General features: G+C 55.1%; 5 protein-coding genes across 6 annotated transcripts, besides 3 other annotated features; 3 read left to right on the forward strand and 2 right to left on the reverse strand.

The window, feature by feature from the left end:
* Positions 1-487: 487 nt before the first annotated feature.
* EKO05_0007671 (Protein SABRE) lies at positions 488-9,586 on the reverse strand (the record flags this gene model as incomplete). 2 transcript variants are annotated; one of them, XM_038941081.1, is made up of 3 exons in its annotated part: positions 488-4,801; positions 4,849-5,246; positions 5,296-9,586. In XM_038941081.1, the coding sequence occupies 3 exons, from the start codon at positions 9,584-9,586 to the stop codon at positions 488-490; spliced, it is 9,003 nt and encodes a 3,000-aa protein (XP_038797185.1). The 2 variants fall into 2 exon arrangements, with proteins under 2 accessions (XP_038797185.1, XP_059493081.1); XM_059637098.1 differs by having other exon boundaries at positions 488-5,246.
* A 42-nt stretch (positions 9,587-9,628) lies between these two features.
* Positions 9,629-9,669: a tandem repeat.
* A 466-nt stretch (positions 9,670-10,135) lies between these two features.
* Positions 10,136-10,168: a tandem repeat.
* Positions 10,169-10,384: 216 nt separating this feature from the next.
* Positions 10,385-10,461: a tandem repeat.
* Positions 10,462-10,621: 160 nt separating this feature from the next.
* On the reverse strand, positions 10,622-11,413 carry EKO05_0007672 (uncharacterized protein; the record flags this gene model as incomplete). Its single annotated transcript, XM_038946383.1, has 1 exon — positions 10,622-11,413. One exon carries the CDS (start codon positions 11,411-11,413, stop codon positions 10,622-10,624), a length of 792 nt encoding a protein of 263 aa, XP_038797184.1.
* Positions 11,414-12,093: 680 nt separating this feature from the next.
* EKO05_0007673 (uncharacterized protein) lies at positions 12,094-12,519 on the forward strand (the record flags this gene model as incomplete). Its single annotated transcript, XM_038941152.2, has 1 exon — positions 12,094-12,519. The coding sequence occupies one exon, from the start codon at positions 12,094-12,096 to the stop codon at positions 12,517-12,519; it is 426 nt and encodes a 141-aa protein (XP_038797183.2).
* An 854-nt stretch (positions 12,520-13,373) lies between these two features.
* EKO05_0007674 (uncharacterized protein) lies at positions 13,374-14,381 on the forward strand (the record flags this gene model as incomplete). The annotated part of the gene is made up of 1 exon (XM_038946382.2): positions 13,374-14,381. One exon carries the CDS (start codon positions 13,374-13,376, stop codon positions 14,379-14,381), a length of 1,008 nt encoding a protein of 335 aa, XP_038797182.2.
* A 224-nt stretch (positions 14,382-14,605) lies between these two features.
* On the forward strand, positions 14,606-17,610 carry EKO05_0007675 (uncharacterized protein; the record flags this gene model as incomplete). Its single annotated transcript, XM_038941130.1, has 3 exons — positions 14,606-16,275; positions 16,323-16,553; positions 16,602-17,610. 3 exons carry the CDS (start codon positions 14,606-14,608, stop codon positions 17,608-17,610), a joined length of 2,910 nt encoding a protein of 969 aa, XP_038797181.1.
* Between the last annotated feature and the right edge of the window lie 567 nt (positions 17,611-18,177).

Raw genomic sequence — 18,177 nt, forward strand, 5'->3', positions numbered from 1 at the left:
TTTCCTCCAATACTGTCAGTGTCACAGGGCATGACGAAGTTGGCGTCGCTCGCTCAATCCATGGTGACAGTGAAGGAAGGACTGTAGGAGGAAGGTACAGCATTAGCGTCACCCACGCCAAGACATGGTTATGAAGGTGAAGGCGAGAAGTTGCTGATTTACGACAGAAACACGTGCACGAGACCAGGATAGACACATGAAAGAACTGGTCCAAAAGATATTTATTAGAAGAACTGCCATTAACACTACCTTACTTCGGTTTTTGAGATACCACTCGTCTATACACGCGTTCTCCCACACGATCTAAACGCCTATTCCAAGCACCGAGGTGCGACGTGCCGATACGCTACGGAAACGATCGAATATGTACAAAGAAAATCGCTACGAGACGCGTTCCGAACGCCGGAAATTGCTGACAAACGAAATCTTTCTCCTCAATACACCTCATCTCGAATGCACATGGCTCAAATAAGAGGGTGAAAAGGTCTCAGTCCTTACTTGGGCCTCGACCTAGCAGCTTCATCCCTACGGCGAGCGCCTTTTGTTTCTTGTTTTTGCTGCCTTCTTCTCCCTCGCCATAGCTTGTCACAGGTCTGTCGCCTTCTTCGACCACGCTCCCGTTCCTACCGAACGGAAAACTGCTGTTGTTGCCGGTAGAGTTGGCCCTGTCTCTGCCACGGTGGTTGGCGAACGGCGTAACGCTCGTGATGTGCTTACTCAGACTATGAATAAGATTCGCATGGCCTGGTTCCGTATTGTCTACTCTGCTCAGCTCGTCGGCAAATGCGCGTCCGTCGGCGATGTCGTCGATGCCCAGACCGTGTTCGTCGTGGCGGTGTCGGTGTAGACCACCAAGGATGGAGCCGTGTGTTGAGCGCCCGTCTGCGCTCGTGCCTGGCCGGAGCGACGATTCTTCGGACACGGTGGAAATGAAGCTGCCTTGGCGACCGGACGTGAAGCTGCGCCGTACGCCGTCGGCGGATGAGCCGCCGGGGGAGTGGTCGCGTAGAGACGCTGCCTCTGAACCGCTCATGTCAGGCGACGTGTTGAGCATGGTGGAGCTGTTCGCGATTTGGCGAAGACGCGTCTGTTGCGTTTTGCTCGGGCGGTGATGTGAGAATTTATTGCCGACTATAGCGCCCGCGTGCGAGATGAGCGCGCGAATGACGTCCTTCTTGAGTTGCAAGGCAAGATCGAGGTTCGACCATGTCTTGTTGCGGTACTCAAGCGTGGGCATCTTGAACACCAGATCGTGCACATCCTCAAAGTTTCGCGATCCTTTGCCCTTGTATGACAAGCACAGTACCATCGAGGGGATGCGAACGTAGGCCAGTGTCATGTAGTTGCTTGCTCGGTTCATCATCTGCGTCAAATCGTCACTCCTCTCTTTCTTCTCCTTTTTGTCGGCGCGCTTGTCTATCGTCGTCATGCCCGTGCCAGTTCGGTAGAGGGTGAACTTCTTCGCAGTGCGCTCAGACTCATTTGCAGTCATGGATGATGTGTTGGAGCGGACTGACCCAGGCCTGCCGTGTATGTTGAGCGAAGAGCCTGACGGTGTTGCCATGGCAGAGTTGGGATGTAGCGTTCGGCGCAGCTCAGTCCCGCTGCGAGACGGGTTGTTGTCACGGAAAAGTGATCGGAAACCGTTGAGACCAGGTCTCCTCTCAGGACTGCTCTTGGGCCTACCGAGAGCTTTGTTTTGTGGATCCGGTAGCTTCAACGTGGGCGTCAGGCGGGATCTGAGCGCAGTCGAGGCATCGTCCTGCGAGACCGAGCTGCCCATGCTAGTGCTGACACCGGAAGCTATGCTGCCATTCGTATCCTCATCTTCTTCGTCTTGCGCAGGAAGCGTGTGCTTGATCATGAAGGGCGAGGAGCTGCCATTTTCTGCATTCTTGTCCTTGATGGCAGGGAAAACGTACTCGAACAGCTTCTTGCCAATCTCCCATTCCAGCTGGACCTTCAGCGGGTGGAGCATGACTTCAAAGTGCTCCATGACCGGTATGCCTGCAATTGCTTCCAGCATGACAAATTGAACCTTTAAGCACTTTGCGTTCTCAGGTAGCGGCTTGTTGTTTTCCAAGTAAGGTAAGATCATCTCTGGGTACAGCGCATTTGGGAGCAGGTTCAGGCCACGAGCGTCCTCAATCTCCAAAGAGTTGAAGTTGGACCCGTCGTTGTTGTCGGTGCGGTCGTACAGGGCGTTCTTCAGCTGAAACTCCGCGAGAGACTCTTGGCCCTCGCGCAGCAAATGCCACACAATCTCCGACGCGGAGATGTACCATCGAAGGAGACCCGTGGACTGCTTGGCCTGCGCTCGGTCGTCTTGTTTACGTTGAGCAGTGGTGATGGCTTTCATGACAAAGAAGAGTTCGTCTTCGTACACAGCTAGGTCTTTTTCGACTTCCACGCGGTCTTCCCATCCCTGCTTGTCCAAGTATCTTTCGTTGACCTGGAATACTGTTTTGATTTCCTCCAGCTGTCGGATACGCTCCTGCAGACCAATGACTAGACTCGGTGCTCCGGTGAGATCACTGAAATCAGAAGCCAGCATGATCTTCTCCAAACGTTCGTTGCGTGTCTTCTCAAGCGGTTCGCGGTATAGTAGCAGATCCAGAACGATGACATATATGGCGTAGTATTGTCGTGAGTCGCACAAAGCTCGAACGTGAGGGAAATCGACCCAGAGATGGTCAATCCTGCTCTCCGTGTTTTGCGCGCTCTTCGACGACGCAGCATCACCGGAAACGTCGTCGTTGTACTTGAGACGCAATGTGTTGTATTTGTCGTACCGCATACTGGCTGAAGTCCTCTGCACCACTCTCTGGAAGCCGTGTGGATTTGTGTGGAACTCAAACATGACCTCGAAAGGCACCCAGGGTGGCCAAGCTGAGCCGGCTGGGGTTCCATACGTGCTTCCAGAGTACTTGTGGATCTCATCCATGCCGCTGAAGATCTGAGCATTGGTGACGAAGATTTGAAGACTGTCCATGGCAGCAGTAAATCGGCGCTGCACCAAGCCGGAGACCTCATCCATGACTCGGTCTTTGTCCATGATCTGCAGGACCTTAAGCTGCATTCCCTTTGCCGTCACGAGCACAGCAGCCTTAGTATTGCGCTCGCTTTGCAGCTGAATCTGAGGGGCAATGAGGCGAACGATGTATGCGTTCTGAGGCACATAATCAGCATTGACATCCTTCTCCGCGGAGTCTTGTTTATCTTGGGCTTCCTTGTTCTTGTCGCTGCCATCAGCCTCGTCGGTTTCAACGAATTTCTTCCCGTCAGCCAGAAGCTGTTGAATAGTCTCGTCGATGCCAAGACCTTGGTCGCTCTGCGTTTCCGGAGTTGTTGGATCCATGTCAGGACTGGAAGTCGACGGGCTGCGTGACTTGTTCTGCTCCTCGACAACATCCAAGATGAACTTCACGGCCCTCCGGGACATGTAGTAGACGAAGCCTCGACGTTGACTGACTTGATGGATGTAGCGTAAGATGATGTTTCGCAACGAGTTTCCCCACTTCAGATGCACGTTGTGAATGATGAAGCGGTTGTTGAAGTCGCTGATGTAGTCGACATTTGGGGCAGAGTCCATGTTCTTGGTGTCCGAGTCGTTTGCTGGATCTTCTTCGTGTGCTTCGTAAAACTCATCGTCCGTGTCTGGCTCACCCTTCGGGACAGCGTTGGCCACGTTGGCTGCTAGCCGGTCAAGAAGACTCTCGTGCATGGACGTGAGAAACTCCAGCTTTCGTTGCAGGAACAGGGCATGCGTCTTGAGGGTGTTCAGGCGGCGTTCCGCTTCCTTTCGATTATCGCTGATCTCACGCACGATCTTGACCTCTTGTTCGCCGATTGCACGATGGTTGTGCTCTATCTGGTTCTTGACACGCTGTATCCGTTGTTCGATCAAGTCGCATTGAATCCGCCGCGGATCGTTACGTGCTGACATGACACAGTGATGCGTTGGCTCGTTACCGAACGCACTGGTTCTGTGAACGTCACCGGATATATTGTCGGCGTGATCAGTCTGGCGGAAATAGGTGAAGTGCGGGGCGAATGCGAGCGGGAGGATTTGCGTCTCGGGATGACGATCGGATGGCAGAATCCATCCAAGTTCAATGAAGTCGTCCATGTCGACCCAGCCCCAGTCATTGTCGGGGATCGTGAACCTGGACAGATCAGCGCTCAGATACTCTTGATTGAAGCCTGCGAGATCCTCAGCAGTAGCATGGTCCACATCATCCGAACCAGTCCCTGCTATGCTCGCTGACACTGCCCGAACGTCGGTTTTGATGAGATCCAGCTGCACCTGATTCATGCGCATGCCCGTGGTCTGATTCTGCTTGCTGTCTTCCTTGCCCTTTGGCGCCTGAACCACGGTGCGGAACTCCTCGCGGCGCTGGTGAAGATCAAGCATGAAGCTATCCACACGCGCCTTCAATCCGGTAGCGGATACAATGCCCGAGCCGTACTCTTCAGCATCCTTGTGCTTGTAGATGTGGCTCATGTACAACGGCGACAAGAGCAGGTTATACTTGATCGTTGCCAGATGTCGGCCAAACTTCTTGCTAGACTTCTCAACGCCGGGCCATAGCTTGCCCTGTCGCACAGGCAGCGACATGGCGCCTGAGAACATATCCCACCAGTTGTAAAATTGGGTGAAGAAGCGAGGGGTGAGGTGAACACTGTTGTATGTTTTGGATGCATCCTGGTTCGACACTGACCACTCACGATCATATGGTGCGGCGATGGCGATGGACATGTGGATGTGGTGACTGCGGAAGCCTCGGAAAGCATCGTACCCCTGGTCGTTGTCAGGGCTGCACCAGGTGTTACACATTGCAAACCTACCTTTCCGTTCGATGGCTTCGCGTATTTGGGGTTCTTGAGCGCCACGTTGTAATGAGGGATGAAGTCGAACGAACGACCACCACTGTCCAGGTTGCGCTCAAACACCAATCCTACACCCCATCGAACATTGCCGTTAAGCTTCATGACGGTCTTCTTGAACACAGCAAGCTGCCTACGACTTGCGAGACTAGACGCGCTCTCAGGACGACTGCTTTCTGCGTCGGATTCATTGCGCGCATAATGACCCAGATCGGGTATGGCGAGAACGTAACTTCCACTCTTCACGACCATGAAGTTGCGTGGATCTTCGTCTTCTGCGAGAGTGAGCCTGACATCGTCTTGCCAGCACATGACGAAACCAGCGCCGTGGCCAGTTACCATGTATGGATCACGAGAACCTAGGAAATGTCAGCAAGGAGCTGTGCATGTGATGAATAGAAGGTCTACCTTTGAGGATAAGATGGACATCGCCGTCGCCCTTCCACGAGATATTGATACGTGAGTGGAAGGTCAACCTGATCTTGTCCCAAAAACCCACACGCTCGGATGGGTCAACAGCCGGCTTGGTGAAGTTCTCAATGATTTGCATCATGTCTTGAATGGCCGGCTGGTACGAAGTGCCCCAGGTGATCCTTGTCGGATACGCCGAGTTGATGTCAACGTTCATATCCGAGTAGGTCTTGACCGGCGCTACCGTGCGGCGAACGTCGACTGCAAAGCCACCTGAAAGCTCACCAGAAAGAGTCTCTTCCTTGGGCACAACGACCACTCTACTCACCCGCGAAGACTCTACATCTCTAAATTCTTCGGCGATGACAAAGTCGGTCCGCAATGACAGACTAGGCAAACGTGAAGACCCCACATTCCCTATCGACGGAATATGTACAAGTGGCAGTGGGTAGTCTCGAAGGTGAAGCTTGGCTTCGCCAGCATTGATCTGGACGTGCATAGGAATGAGCAAAGAGTACTGCATGTCTGTCGGCATGCCTTTGCCGACACGCTGGAGAAACTTGGGGTACTCCGACATGGGGAATGAGGGTTTGTCGACAGTGATGTTGAGGTCGCTGACTGCAAAAGCCACGAGCGCGGGCCGCTGAGGGATGGAAAGGATGGTCTCTTTCTGTTCGAAATCGTCTGGCAGCTCGTCCAAACCCCAGAACATGGAGCGGATGTCATGCATTGAGCGGTTCTGCGTTGCCAGTGCGTGATCGATGCGCTTCCTCCAGGTCTGAGCGTTGAGGACCTTCAACTTTTCGAGAGCGTCCTCGACAGATGTTCGACAAGAGCCGCTCAAGTCACTGAAACCGTCTTTGTTGTAGCGCATGGGACGATCACCGTCGAGAGAGTCCAGGTCGCTCGAATCTGCACTCTTGGTACGGCGATGAAATCGGGAACTCTTCTCCCTACCCTTGGACTTGTTCCGTCCACGATGTCCCTGTTGACCATTGTGAGCAGACCTAGCACGATGGCGGGACCCACCACTTCGCAGCTCATCCTGCTGCTGCAACTTTTTGACCTTGAGCTCAAAAGCTTGTTCACGTGCAAGTCGTTGCTTCTGCTCCATGAGTCCAATGCGGTAGATGGTTCCCAGCTTCCACTCAAAAGAGCTGTCCTCGAGCTCGAGTAAGACAGCGCGACTTCGGAGTGAGATCTTCGGCACATGCTTTGGGCCCTCTGGTGCTTTATCCAGCACGTACTCGTTTGTGCCTGTCTTGAATCGATGATGCATCTGTTTAGCAACCTTGGTTGTGTTTGTGATGTTATCAAAGATCTTGTGCACGACCAACTGATGCGGTACCGCGATTCGAATGGCGTCTGTAGCGATATCGATCGACTTGTCGTCGGTGACCGTGTGGCCGTACCTGCGCTTGGTCTGCCGGTAGTCCAAGCGCAGTGACTTGACGCTGACAATACGGCTCCAGACGCGTTTGACGTTGGGGTTCTCAGCGTAGAGCCGGAGAAGGCGTGATCGCAAGAACGGAGGCTGCCAACGGTGCTGGCCAGCCTCGACACCATAGACTTGAAGCATAAGCGGCGGATCGGATGGCATGTCGGCCTTGATTTGGATGAACTGGGCCTTGAAATCGACTGTGACAATCTCGGGGCCATCACCACCCATAGGACCCAGGACATCACCGTCGAGCGATGGCACTGCGAGATGGGTAGGCGATAAGACGGGCGACATGGGTGACATGGGCTCATCGAAAGGAGTAGGCTCCTGGGGCACGACAAACGAGCGTCTCAACACTTGCATAGCCATGCCCATGGCAAAGTGGCGATACAGGGAGTACCGTACATACAAGCGCTGTGAGAACGAGTGGATGTGGAAGATGGGGCCTTGTTTGTCGGACGTCGTGCTGAACGCCACTTCCATGCGCGGTAATGATAAAGAGGGGTCCTGCTCCCACTGATCGGCAGCCTCGATGACAAAGCCTTCCAGTCCAGAGAAGTGAAGTGCAAGTCGTCTTCCATCCGTTGCGTTGCCAGAAGGCTTCTTGAGCGGCTTTGGCGAGGGTGATGTCGGTGGACGGAGAAGGTGCTCGTCTCGATTGATGGTTCGGCTCGGTGCACGCCGGCGCACTGGCCTAAGGTCGCTTTCTTCGTCTCGACTGTGCTTGTACTCGGCCGTGCAAGAGTCAAGGTGCACTGCAGCTCCACGACTGTGCTTCGATACAGCTTCGTCGACGCCAGCAACTTCGATGTTGAAGTCTGAGCCTTGCAGGTGTACGTAAGAAAGCCAAGGCGGCGGCTTGCGGAGGAAGTTGATGCCCTTCTTCTTCGGGGCGCCGTGCTTTTTGCGTCTATCTTTCTGGAGATGGGTGACGATCTGCCGTAGGCCCTCGCTGATCTCTGGACGAACGAGATAGAAAGAAAAGGTTTGCGCCATGCCACGCAATTCGACCGTGACATCAGGTGAGGCGCTCAATTGCATTTTGAACTCAAGGTAGTCTGTCAGAAGCAAGCTATGTTTCTCAATCGCTGCGGTCTGGTAGTACAGCTGCTGCGCGTTCATACGGAAGGTCGAGAGGAGAGCGTAGTGAAGCTCGCCATCGGCGGCGTGCGACGACTCCACATCCAAGGACAAGGACGAGGATGCAGAGATGAGCAGATCAAAGTCGTCCGTCCCTCGTCGATCAGGATCCATGGGAGGCAAGGTCACTCTTATGACGGGTTCGTGAATGGAGATTTTGATGTTCGCTTTGGGCAGCAGACGTCGAACGAGGTATCGCCTGCTGTTCCGCGTCTTCTGTGGTCTCCGGCGTGTCTCGTAGGTGTTGAAGATGGACAATAGTAATGGCAGGTGCTTGGGATCCAGATCCAGCGAGGGAGAAGTAATGACAAGATTAGCGAAAAGAATGTTGGTGTTGCGCTCGGCGCTGTCTTTGTCGCTGGAGAATTGTATGGTTTTGGAGGGGAGAGTCGTGTTCAGCGTGGTCGTGGCCATGGGAACGTAAAGGAGGCGCTCAGGGTGGCCAGAGCCATCGTCGATACCGACGGAGATGGAGATGGCGGCCAACAGGGCTTGGTGTGCTATGTCGTTTGGGGAAAAGTACATGAGGTGAGCGGGACTTCGAGGGTCCAGTCGCAGAAGGTCCATGCCCACTTCCTTCATGGCGAGGTTGAGGTAGACGTCTGGTTCGGTTTTGCGACTCGGTCTGATCTGCTTGGTGAGGCCGACGAAACTGATGGCGAACTGAAACTCGTGGATTCCGCGCAGGATCGAGCTAGCAAACTCTCTCGAATCGGATACGGTCTGCAAGATGCTGTCCTCTCGACTTTCCGGGTGATCGAGCTCCTCGATCACGTCGGTGAGCGAGACATCTGGCTGGCTGGTGTCGGTGTCGTTTTGGTCTCGCGCGGTGGCTGGCTTGCGCTTCTTGGCGCGTTGGATGCACAGCTTGACATCGTCGTAGGGGATGCTCAAGCGTCCCAGCTTGAGCGCAATGGACGCGTCTCGTAGGCCCTCGAGCTCCTTCTTGAGAAAGCCGTGGATGTTCAGGGCGCAGTGATCGAGCAGCTCGGTGGACTCGCCTCCTTCTGGCGTGAACAGGACGCTGCGCAGGGTCAGGTGCCACTCGGCCGGCCGTTGCTCCTGGGTGGAATGGAGGTTGTGGTGATTGAAGAGGCGGCTGCGGTCGACCGTCTTGCGCCTGGTGTCGACAGCCAGAGACAGGTCGCCCACCTGGACAGCGCCGACATCGAGGACCACGACGGTGGTGGAGGAGGCCAGCAGGTCGACCAGACAGATGTAGTGGATGTTGCGGTGCAGGCGCTTGATCTTCTCCTTTGCGTCGGTTAAGCGCTTCCACGTCAAGCTCCGCCGGTGGTGCTCGGGGCGGTGGTGGTCGTTGTCTTGGACAAGCACGTCTGGCGTGTTGGCGGCGGTTTTGGGCTTGTGGGTGGAGCCAGTCGAGGGATTCGAGGGATTCGAGCCTACGGCCTTGCTCGTAGGCTTCTCGCCCAGGGCGCGGAGGTCGAGGGTGACCTTGAGCTCGGTCAATCTGATGCTGACCCATGTGGGCTGGGCGAAGGTGGGGCGGTGGAGGGAGAAGCCAAGGCCACGGATCTCGATGCGCAGGCCGTCCCTGGGGGTGAAGGCGATGCGGCGCAGGCCCGAGTAGCCCAATCGCTGGATGGACACGCCGGTGACGACGCGGATGAAGGCGAAGAGGACGAAGCTCAGCAGGTACAGCAGGAGCAGGAGCCCGGCCAGAAACTGCAGCGTGGGCAGGGCCATGGTTGGAGCTCAGTCGGCGGCCATGGACCGGGGGTATGGTGGGTGGGTTGTGGGTTGTGGGTTGTGGGTTGTGGGTGGTGGGTGCGGCGTGCGGCGTGCGGTGTGCGGTGTGTATGGGCCGTGTGCGGTGTGCGGTGGGCGGTGGGCGGTGGGCGGTGGGCGGTGGGCGGTGGGCGGTAGGGCGATGCGGTGGGCGGTAGGGCGAAGCGGTGGGCGGTAGGGCGAAGCGGTGGGCGGTAGGGCGAAGCGGTGGGCGGTAGGGCGAAGAGGTGGGCCCTATCGTGGGTGGTGTGCGCGGGTGCACGCGACGTGCGTGGGGGATTCGAGGGCCGGCCTGCTGGACATGGTCGAGGGTGGAGCGTCGAGGGAAAGCTAGGGCCGGGCGCGCATCGAGAAGGGAGAGCTGTGCGACGTTGGCAGCCGACCGGGCGCTGGGAGACGAGGACGGAGATAGCGCGGGCGGTGCGGACGTAGGCAAAGGCCAAAGACTCCAAAGTGGGCGGGAGTCCCGGATGCGCAGCGCAGCGCAGCGGAGTCGAGTGGAGGGTCGCGTGTGCTTGTGCGTGTGCGTGGCGAGTGGTGGCTGAGTGGTGGCTGAGCACAGGGTGGCAGTGTGGCACCTACCACCGCAGTTCGCGGGGCTGCAGAGGCCTGTCCGCACCCGCCAACCACAACCATGCTTCGGAAATTCGGCACCTGTCGCCCGGGCCGTGCGCGACCCTGGTCTCTTCTCTCATTCCACCTCATGACTGCCGCTGTCGCCCGTCTTCATGACGCTGGTCACTGAATTGTCACTGAAATGTCAATGGCAATGGCAATGGCAATGGCAATGGCAATGGCAATGGCAATGGCAATGGCAATGGCAATGGCAATGGGCTTGCGCGTCTTATTCCCGTGTCCGTCACCTCTGAGCCGGGGACCCACTACCTGTGCATAGATACGTACCGGGCACGCAACACTCCATTCACCCTACAACCTACAAGCACGGCTTGAAGAAACCCACTGCCTTCGCCTCTCCACCCATGCCTACACGCTTCAGAGACAGAACATGTCCAGCATCCACTGTCGGAGCTTGCCCAGCGCCCTCGGTCGACTCCCAGCCACTCTCTCTCCCTCCTCCCTGTTGTCGTCTGCATGGTCTTGGCTGGTGGTGCAGACGCCCACACTCTTCCTAGCCTCCTCTGCCGCTCTTTTGATCTCTATACCGTCCTGCTGTATTGGACGGGCCAGTTCGCTTCGGGAAGAATCCCACTTTCCTCGCCACTGTTCAATGAGGGGCCCCGTGCGTATCCTTGGGTGTGGGTTACGGGCCCTGCGGCTGAACGGCTTCGGCTGGTGCCGCCTGAGCAGTAGCTCTTTCCAGCCGCTTGGCCGCTTCACCGGTCCCACGGCTCCCACGCTTCCATCAGCCCAGGAGGCCTTCCACGTAGTCCAGGGACATGCTGGCGTCTCCCAGTGCGTCCACATCGTGGCATCCATCGACAGGGCCCGCCGACACGCACGGTAGGCAATGCCAGCCCAAGCGGGGTCCGCCGTCTGGGGCAACTGTGCGAGACCTCTTAACCATTCGTACCTGAGCTGGCCCTCCATGACGAATTTCGAGGAAGCGAGCGTACAGAGAGCCCGAACATGGTCGTGGCAGATGCGCGCATGGTCAACGTCGTTTCCCTCCGCCGTGATCCGACCCTGTCGTACGCGATGCAAGTGCACAATCTTCTGACTCTCAAGAGACGCCTCGGCCTGCAACGTCTTCTTGCTCTGGGCACCCTGCACCACCTTGGACCCTCGCTCATCATACTCTTGGCGTGTCGTCAACGAACGAAACATCTGCTGGTTCTGTAGCACCTAGCTCTGGCCAAGACCGGCCGAGTGAGCGACGATAGCCATGTACGGCTCTCGCTGAAACGAGGTCCTACCCTCCTGCAACAACCGCGGGGGTTGCTGAGCTGAGTCCATTCCCAAGTAAGCTGATGTGGATATAAGGATACGGCCACAGCGGTAAGAAAACGATGGAATGCCCGCCTGGCGTGCGATGTTATGTTTGGTGTCGTCGAGTTGCAGTAGGTGTACGCTGGCTGCAGCTCAGGTACGCAGAGTCACAGCCGCAGGGAGCTGCTGCTTCTCCATTCGTGAATGGCACAGGCAGCAGCGACGAAGCAACGATCCCACCCTGCGCTACAGACGTATGTGGAGCTACTTGCAGACATCGCCCAGTATGGGTATAGGCCATGACCAACTCGATTCGAATGCACCGCCCAAGTGAAGGCAATCTACCTGCCGGCTAACTACAACAAGGCGGCTGTGCGCTCTCACTCAGCGCAAACTCAGCGCAAACTCAGCGCAAACAACCAACAAACGCACGCCTTCCACACGTCTTCCCACTTGCTGCAACTACGACCGCCAACAACGTGCGCGACCTAGCTAGCTGTCGGCCTTTTCTGCACCCACCAGCGCCTGGTCGATCGACCGATTGCTTGTCAAACTATCGCTACATCCCCATCGATGCTATGGCTCCGGTAGAATTCCATCGTTACATCGACGCCCGCGGCGACACCATCATCTACAAATTCGACCCAGAGGTGGCGCGTAGCCCCGACCCGGCATGGCCCAACGACTCAGCAGTCAGCGTATACCACCACTACATCCTCAGGAAGCATTGCACCATCAACTACCACTCTGATCTCCTCCCCTTGGACCTCGTCATGGACCGCTGGCGCAACGACAAGCCATCCTTCCAGCCCATTATCGGCATGGTCATGTACAAGGAGAACAACCATACAGACGACAGCTTTGGCGCGCACCTCAAGACACAATACATGTGGAAAGGCTGGCATCACGGCGAAGGCTACAGGCGAGGCTGGGCTAAGCTGTGTGTTTCGGGACCCTTGGCGCAGGACTTCTCTGTGAAGCCGCCGCTGATGTGGAGATTGTAGGCAAATCGGTGGCCTAGATGGGTGGGACTGTCGCACTGTCGCGGTGCAGGACAAGAGAAGAGAGAGAGCTGTTTGGGCGCCACTTCCTCGACTGATGCCTGCAACGCCACCTGAGAAAGTGTGGAGAAAAGACTCAAAGGACCTACCAGATTTCAGATGTTCGCCTTTGACGGTGAATTCGCAGTCACCGAAAGACGATCAAGGAGAAGAGCGAGGTCGTTGTGACATACTGGGTGTTTTGGATGTCCCATCACTACCGGATATCGAACCGGAACTTGAACTGAGCGAATCATCCAATAGACATGGCCAAGTCCCCGAAGCTCTCGAGCAAGAGCAAGATCTTATTGCACATAAGCGGAAGAAGAACACGCACAGAAACAAAAGGGAAAAGATGCCGGTGGACTACAGACTGAAGATGGAACACTGGCCTGGCCTACTGTACGTACTAACAAAACCCTAGTGACTTTGGAGAGTGTCACTGATCTCGTGAAATGTAGACATACACCAAGATGATAAATCTCTCTTGCAATGGCATCCATGTTTTCTCGGCCTCGTACGGCTTGGTGCGAGCAAGCAGTCCCGCACCATGCGGTACTACGATATGACAGTGAAAGTCATCTCAGCCCGGTGAACAGTGTCTCGCACGCGCTCTGAACTTCTCCATAGCCCCTTGACTACAAAAGAGCACTTCCGTCCATCAACTCAACGCATCATAACCACACAACACCCTTGGTCTACCTACCATGACCCAACACGAGACAAACCCCACGTCGGAGGATCTCCAACGTTGCCAATCGCACCTTTTTGATGATCCGCTCGACCTCGTCTCGGTTCTCTCTCCCGCATACACGATCATGACTCATGCAGGCAGTGGCACATACGGAGACGTGTACTTCTGTCTCCCTAGCTCCATGATCATGGCAGCTCGGAATCACTTGACGGCACAGGCTGACTTGACAGTTGCGTGCGACGATCTGACTAAACAGCTTGTCGCCATCAAGATCTGTCAAGGCCCGAGCCTACCAACCTTGAAAAACGAGCTCGCTGTGCTACAGATCATTGCTACTACCAATCATGCACCGACAGTCGACACAGCTTGCGGGAGCACCATCGCACATTGCGACGCCTTCTTCTTGTCTCTAGACCACGAAACAAGTCCGAGCGGCGACACGCACTACTTCACCACCGCCACGCTCCCACTAGTCTGTAGCCTCGACGTCCTCCTCTCTGAAACCCAGCATCTACCAGAGCCCTTCACGTGGCTCGTGTACGTCAAGATCCGCGAAGCACTGACCTGGCTGATGAAATGCTGCAAACCAGGAATCGCGCACGGAGACTTGCATCCAGGCAACATCCTCATCGGCTACCCGACCCTCGACCCACGACAAGGACAGCAGCTGCCGCAAGTCAAGATGATCGATTTTGGGAACTCGCGCATCGCCAATGCAGAAACAGGTTACGCGTATGCACTTCTCTTTAGTCAAACGGTTCACAAGGATCGGACGGCCTTCCTGCACTTGCTTGCCCTTGTGGTGGGAGTCATGTCGTTCGATGGACATGTGCCTAGTCGTTCGCCCAGCCGTAGCCCCCGTTTGGGTGGAGGAGAGAGTAGCGCTGAGTTCAGACAGTTTTGCAGGTTGGTTCAGCGGGCTGTGAAGCGTAGTACTTGGAATCATGGGGATGATTTGGTGGAGTTGGAGAGCCGTTTCAAGGGTTATGCTGAGCGGAAGCTGAGGGGGTTGGATGGAGAGAAGTGCAAAATGGTCTGGGATGCGGTGATGAATGGTACAGAAGAGCAACGAGAGGCTGTGCGGAGGAGGGTTGGGGAGTTGGTGGGTGTGGTCGTGGAGGGCGATCAGTAGTCTTCGGCCTTTGTCGGTGGCATGATACGAATCTTATAGGTGTGCTCATGGACGGCTCGCTATCTCTTTCCGCGGACTGCAATCAAACTTCGTCCTGTCTGGTCTGCTCTTTGAAGTCGTGAATGATCCGCGTCGACGTGTCGCTAGCGCGTTTTTGAAGCGGGGCCCCAGGCTTCGTCGCGTAGTTCCATCACCATCCAGCCAACACCGGAAGAAGATCAAGAATGGAACCCCACATAGTTGATCTGGGAGATTCCGACGTCGATACCGATGGAGAATCCGAGACGACGGAAGAGAGTCAAGAAACGGATGATTCAAGGACAGATGACGAGGAGGAGTTCAAGCATCAACTTCAAGACTGTTTAGACGAAGTGGAACATGAGGGAAACTACTCTGCTGTTCAACGTCATAAGCAGTACATCAACCCAGGACTCTATATCAAGGACTTTGGCACCATTGGACTGCCGCTGTCGACGCGCGACGCCATTGCCATCACCGGCAAATGCCGAAAGGCACCATTTGGTAAAGGCGATGAAACGGTCATCAACGAAGCTGTGAGACGAACCTGGGAGCTGGATGCGACAGATTATGGATTCGGTAATCCGGACTGGCAGCCCTTTCTCGAAACTCGAGTCCAGCAAACGATCCGGGATCTGGGCGTTCAAGTCTCGGCTCACGCGCAACCGTACAAGTTACTGCTCTACGAGGAGGGCGCGCACTTCAAGGCGCATCGCGATACTGAGAAAGTTCCCGGCATGTTCGGGACCTTGGTCGTGTGTCTGCCGTCGCTGCACGCTGGTGGCTCGGTTCATCTGTCTCACAAGAACAAGCAACAAGAAATGGATACTGCAAGCGCGTCGGCGTTCGATTTACAGATCTTGGCATGGTACTCTGACGTACAACATGAGATTCGCCCAGTCGAGAAAGGGTACCGTTTGGTGCTCACCTACAATCTTGTGCAGGATCAGAGCCTGCCCATGCAGACTGCAGCCGCACTCGACGCAAGGCATGATAGGTTGAGCACCCTACTCCAGACATGGAACAAGGAATACAGCCATCTCGACTATCTGGTATACCCACTGGAGCATAAGTACTCGGAGGCAAGTCTGTCATTGAGGAATCTCAAAGGCCAGGATGCTGCCAGGGGACAATATCTAGACAACATTTGTACAAGGAATGGGTTCTACTGGCTCTTGACTCGGATGACAAAAGAGTTGCAGGACGAAGACGACTACTATAGCAATGACGAGGACGAAGAGGGGATTATCACTTTCGGAAAGACTATGCTGCCCAGCGGTCGATACGTCTACATTGGTGTGAACCAAGTTGACGGGACCAAGATCCTGACGGAGGAGAAGGTCTTATACGACAGGGACCCGGACAGTGAGGAAGAGGGCGAATACACTGGCAACGAAAGTGCGCCTTCGATTCTCAGATACCACGATTCCGTAATCATTCTGATGACCAAGCGACAGATGTTAGACTCTTTCCGCAGATCCGACAGACATTCAGCCGAAGCGCTGATGGCTCTTTACGACATGGTACGGGAGGATCACGCTTGTGAGCCCAAACTCCGCCATGAAGCCTTTATTTTGATAATGCAAAAGGCTCTTATGCGAGTCATGTCCCAGGGGGATGACAGACGATCCGGAACGTACGGGTATTTGGTTTATGGCCTAGAAGAGCGTGAGAGGACGCTTGGAGAGTACGCGATGGTCTTCGAGACAATAGCGGACTATTGTCGCGAACAAAACTTGAGCAGCATCTTCACCGGGCTTCTTAGAAGCGCTGTGCAGGAAGCAAGATGGACATGCTCCAATCACCTCATCAAGCTGATCGCTAACCAGATTGTGTGGGAGACACGCACAGGCAACAACAATGCTTGGGACGACTGGTAATGTAACCCATCGTCTGGCTATGAAAAACACTAACCAGCTGGAGGTTCTCGCAACGGGCGCAAGCTGCACCCACCTACAGATACGCAAACGAACTGCGGCAGGCCCTTGAAGGTTTCTCCAAAGTATTGCCTTTCGACGGTGCCGTCGCGTTTCACCAATGGAGGACGGCCCACCTTGAGGATACTGTTCGAAACGTACAATCTGCTAGCCTAGATGATGCGCAGTCCGTTCTCGATCTCATTCCTCATATTTCACGTGAGACGTATTTTGAGACGTAAGTCCTTGTCAATGATCCCAAATATCTCTCTGCTAACGTCCACAGCATTACTCGTGTGTTCGCAAATAACGTCGAGCGTCAAAGTCTTTCACGCTTTATGCACTGCCTGGCTGACGACCACACGATTTCCGAGGACGACATCGTCAAGCCTTCCTATCAACTTCTTGCTAGTACTGCAACCACTACTTTGAAGCTATCTGCAACTGACATCACTGAGCCCGAACCACCTCGCGTTTTCGCTCAGCTAGTCCAATATACTGGTCGAATCAATGAGATCGGAACCTGCGCAGTTGAATGGCTCAATATCGTAGGACAATACTCATGGCTCGGGCTGGAGAGTGAAGCGAAACAGCTTCTTGGCGCCTGCCTCCCAGATCTTTCCACAGTCACAGAGACGTGGTCGAAATGGAAACACTGGTTTTTGTTCGTCGACAACCTGAAGGACCTGCTCGTTGAGCATCGGGGCCAAAAGCTCCACGACATTTGCAAAGCTTTCATCACCGACGTGCTGCACTCTTGCGCCAAGCACATCGCGCAAACTCGACCACAGCCGCCGCGGAATTGGGTCCGTACTACCAACGGCATCGACAAGGACTGCACCTGTACAGCATGCGCCGACTTGAACGCCTTTCTAACGAATCCAAAGGAGCGCATTGGCCGATTCTCCTACGCTGAGAGGACGCGCAAGCATCTTCGGTACAGACTCAGTAACGACTTCCACATCGACACTGAGAAGCGCAAATCGCCATACACTCTCGTAGTCACCAAGACCAACAAAACACACGAGGGACTTGAGGAGGAATGGCAGGCCCAGCTTCGTGCGATGCGCATTCAGTTGCAGACCATGAAGGGTTCGCTCGAGGGTATTGGCATCAATGCCGAAGAAGCTGCAGATCTGGATGCGCAGCTGGCAGGCGCTGGTGCCGCTAAAGGTGTTGCGAGTACAGCTCGGGGTTTGCAGCCTAGTCCTGCATCGAGACAGAACCTTGCTGCACCGCGAAGGGTTGCGGGAGCGAAGAGGAAATCAGACTTTGTCGACTTGACCGAGGATTAGATCTCGGTTTGCTACAGCAGCCTGAGGCTGTCTGTTGATTGACTTCACTGAAAGGCTTTTTTCTTTCTCGCTATACGCGCTTGTTGATTGTGTCCTCTGTAGCTGCATCTCACTTTGTCACCATCTCCCTGCCCTCGGCATCGTAGTACTAGCTCCTGGTGGGCAAGCAGGCGACACAGGAAGATCTTCATCAGTTTCTTCCGCGATCTGAATGACACATCGATAGTAGCCGTGTCGGACTCGTATCGACTCCTTCAACAGATCACGGACCAAGCACGAGATTCATAGCGAGGAAGTGGGACGTTATGCATGTGGAGTGGACGTCATCGAACTACGATATTCTTTCGAAATCAGTAAAAGGTTGGCCTCGTGTTATGCGTATAATGACCGGACATGCCGACTGCGTGGGTACGGAGCAGGACAGTCTGTGCAAATCAAGTTGGTAGCCTTCGCCTCGATGACCACGGTCCGAATGACTCGTTTTCCAAAAGACTGTTTTCTACCACGCGTCAAATGCGACGTCCGCATCAAGAGAACTACGCTGCATCGTTTTCATTCCCAGATACT

This window comes from Ascochyta rabiei, chromosome 13 (assembly GCF_004011695.2).
Source record: "Ascochyta rabiei chromosome 13, complete sequence".
NCBI classification, from domain to species: Eukaryota; Fungi; Ascomycota; class Dothideomycetes; order Pleosporales; family Didymellaceae; genus Ascochyta; species Ascochyta rabiei.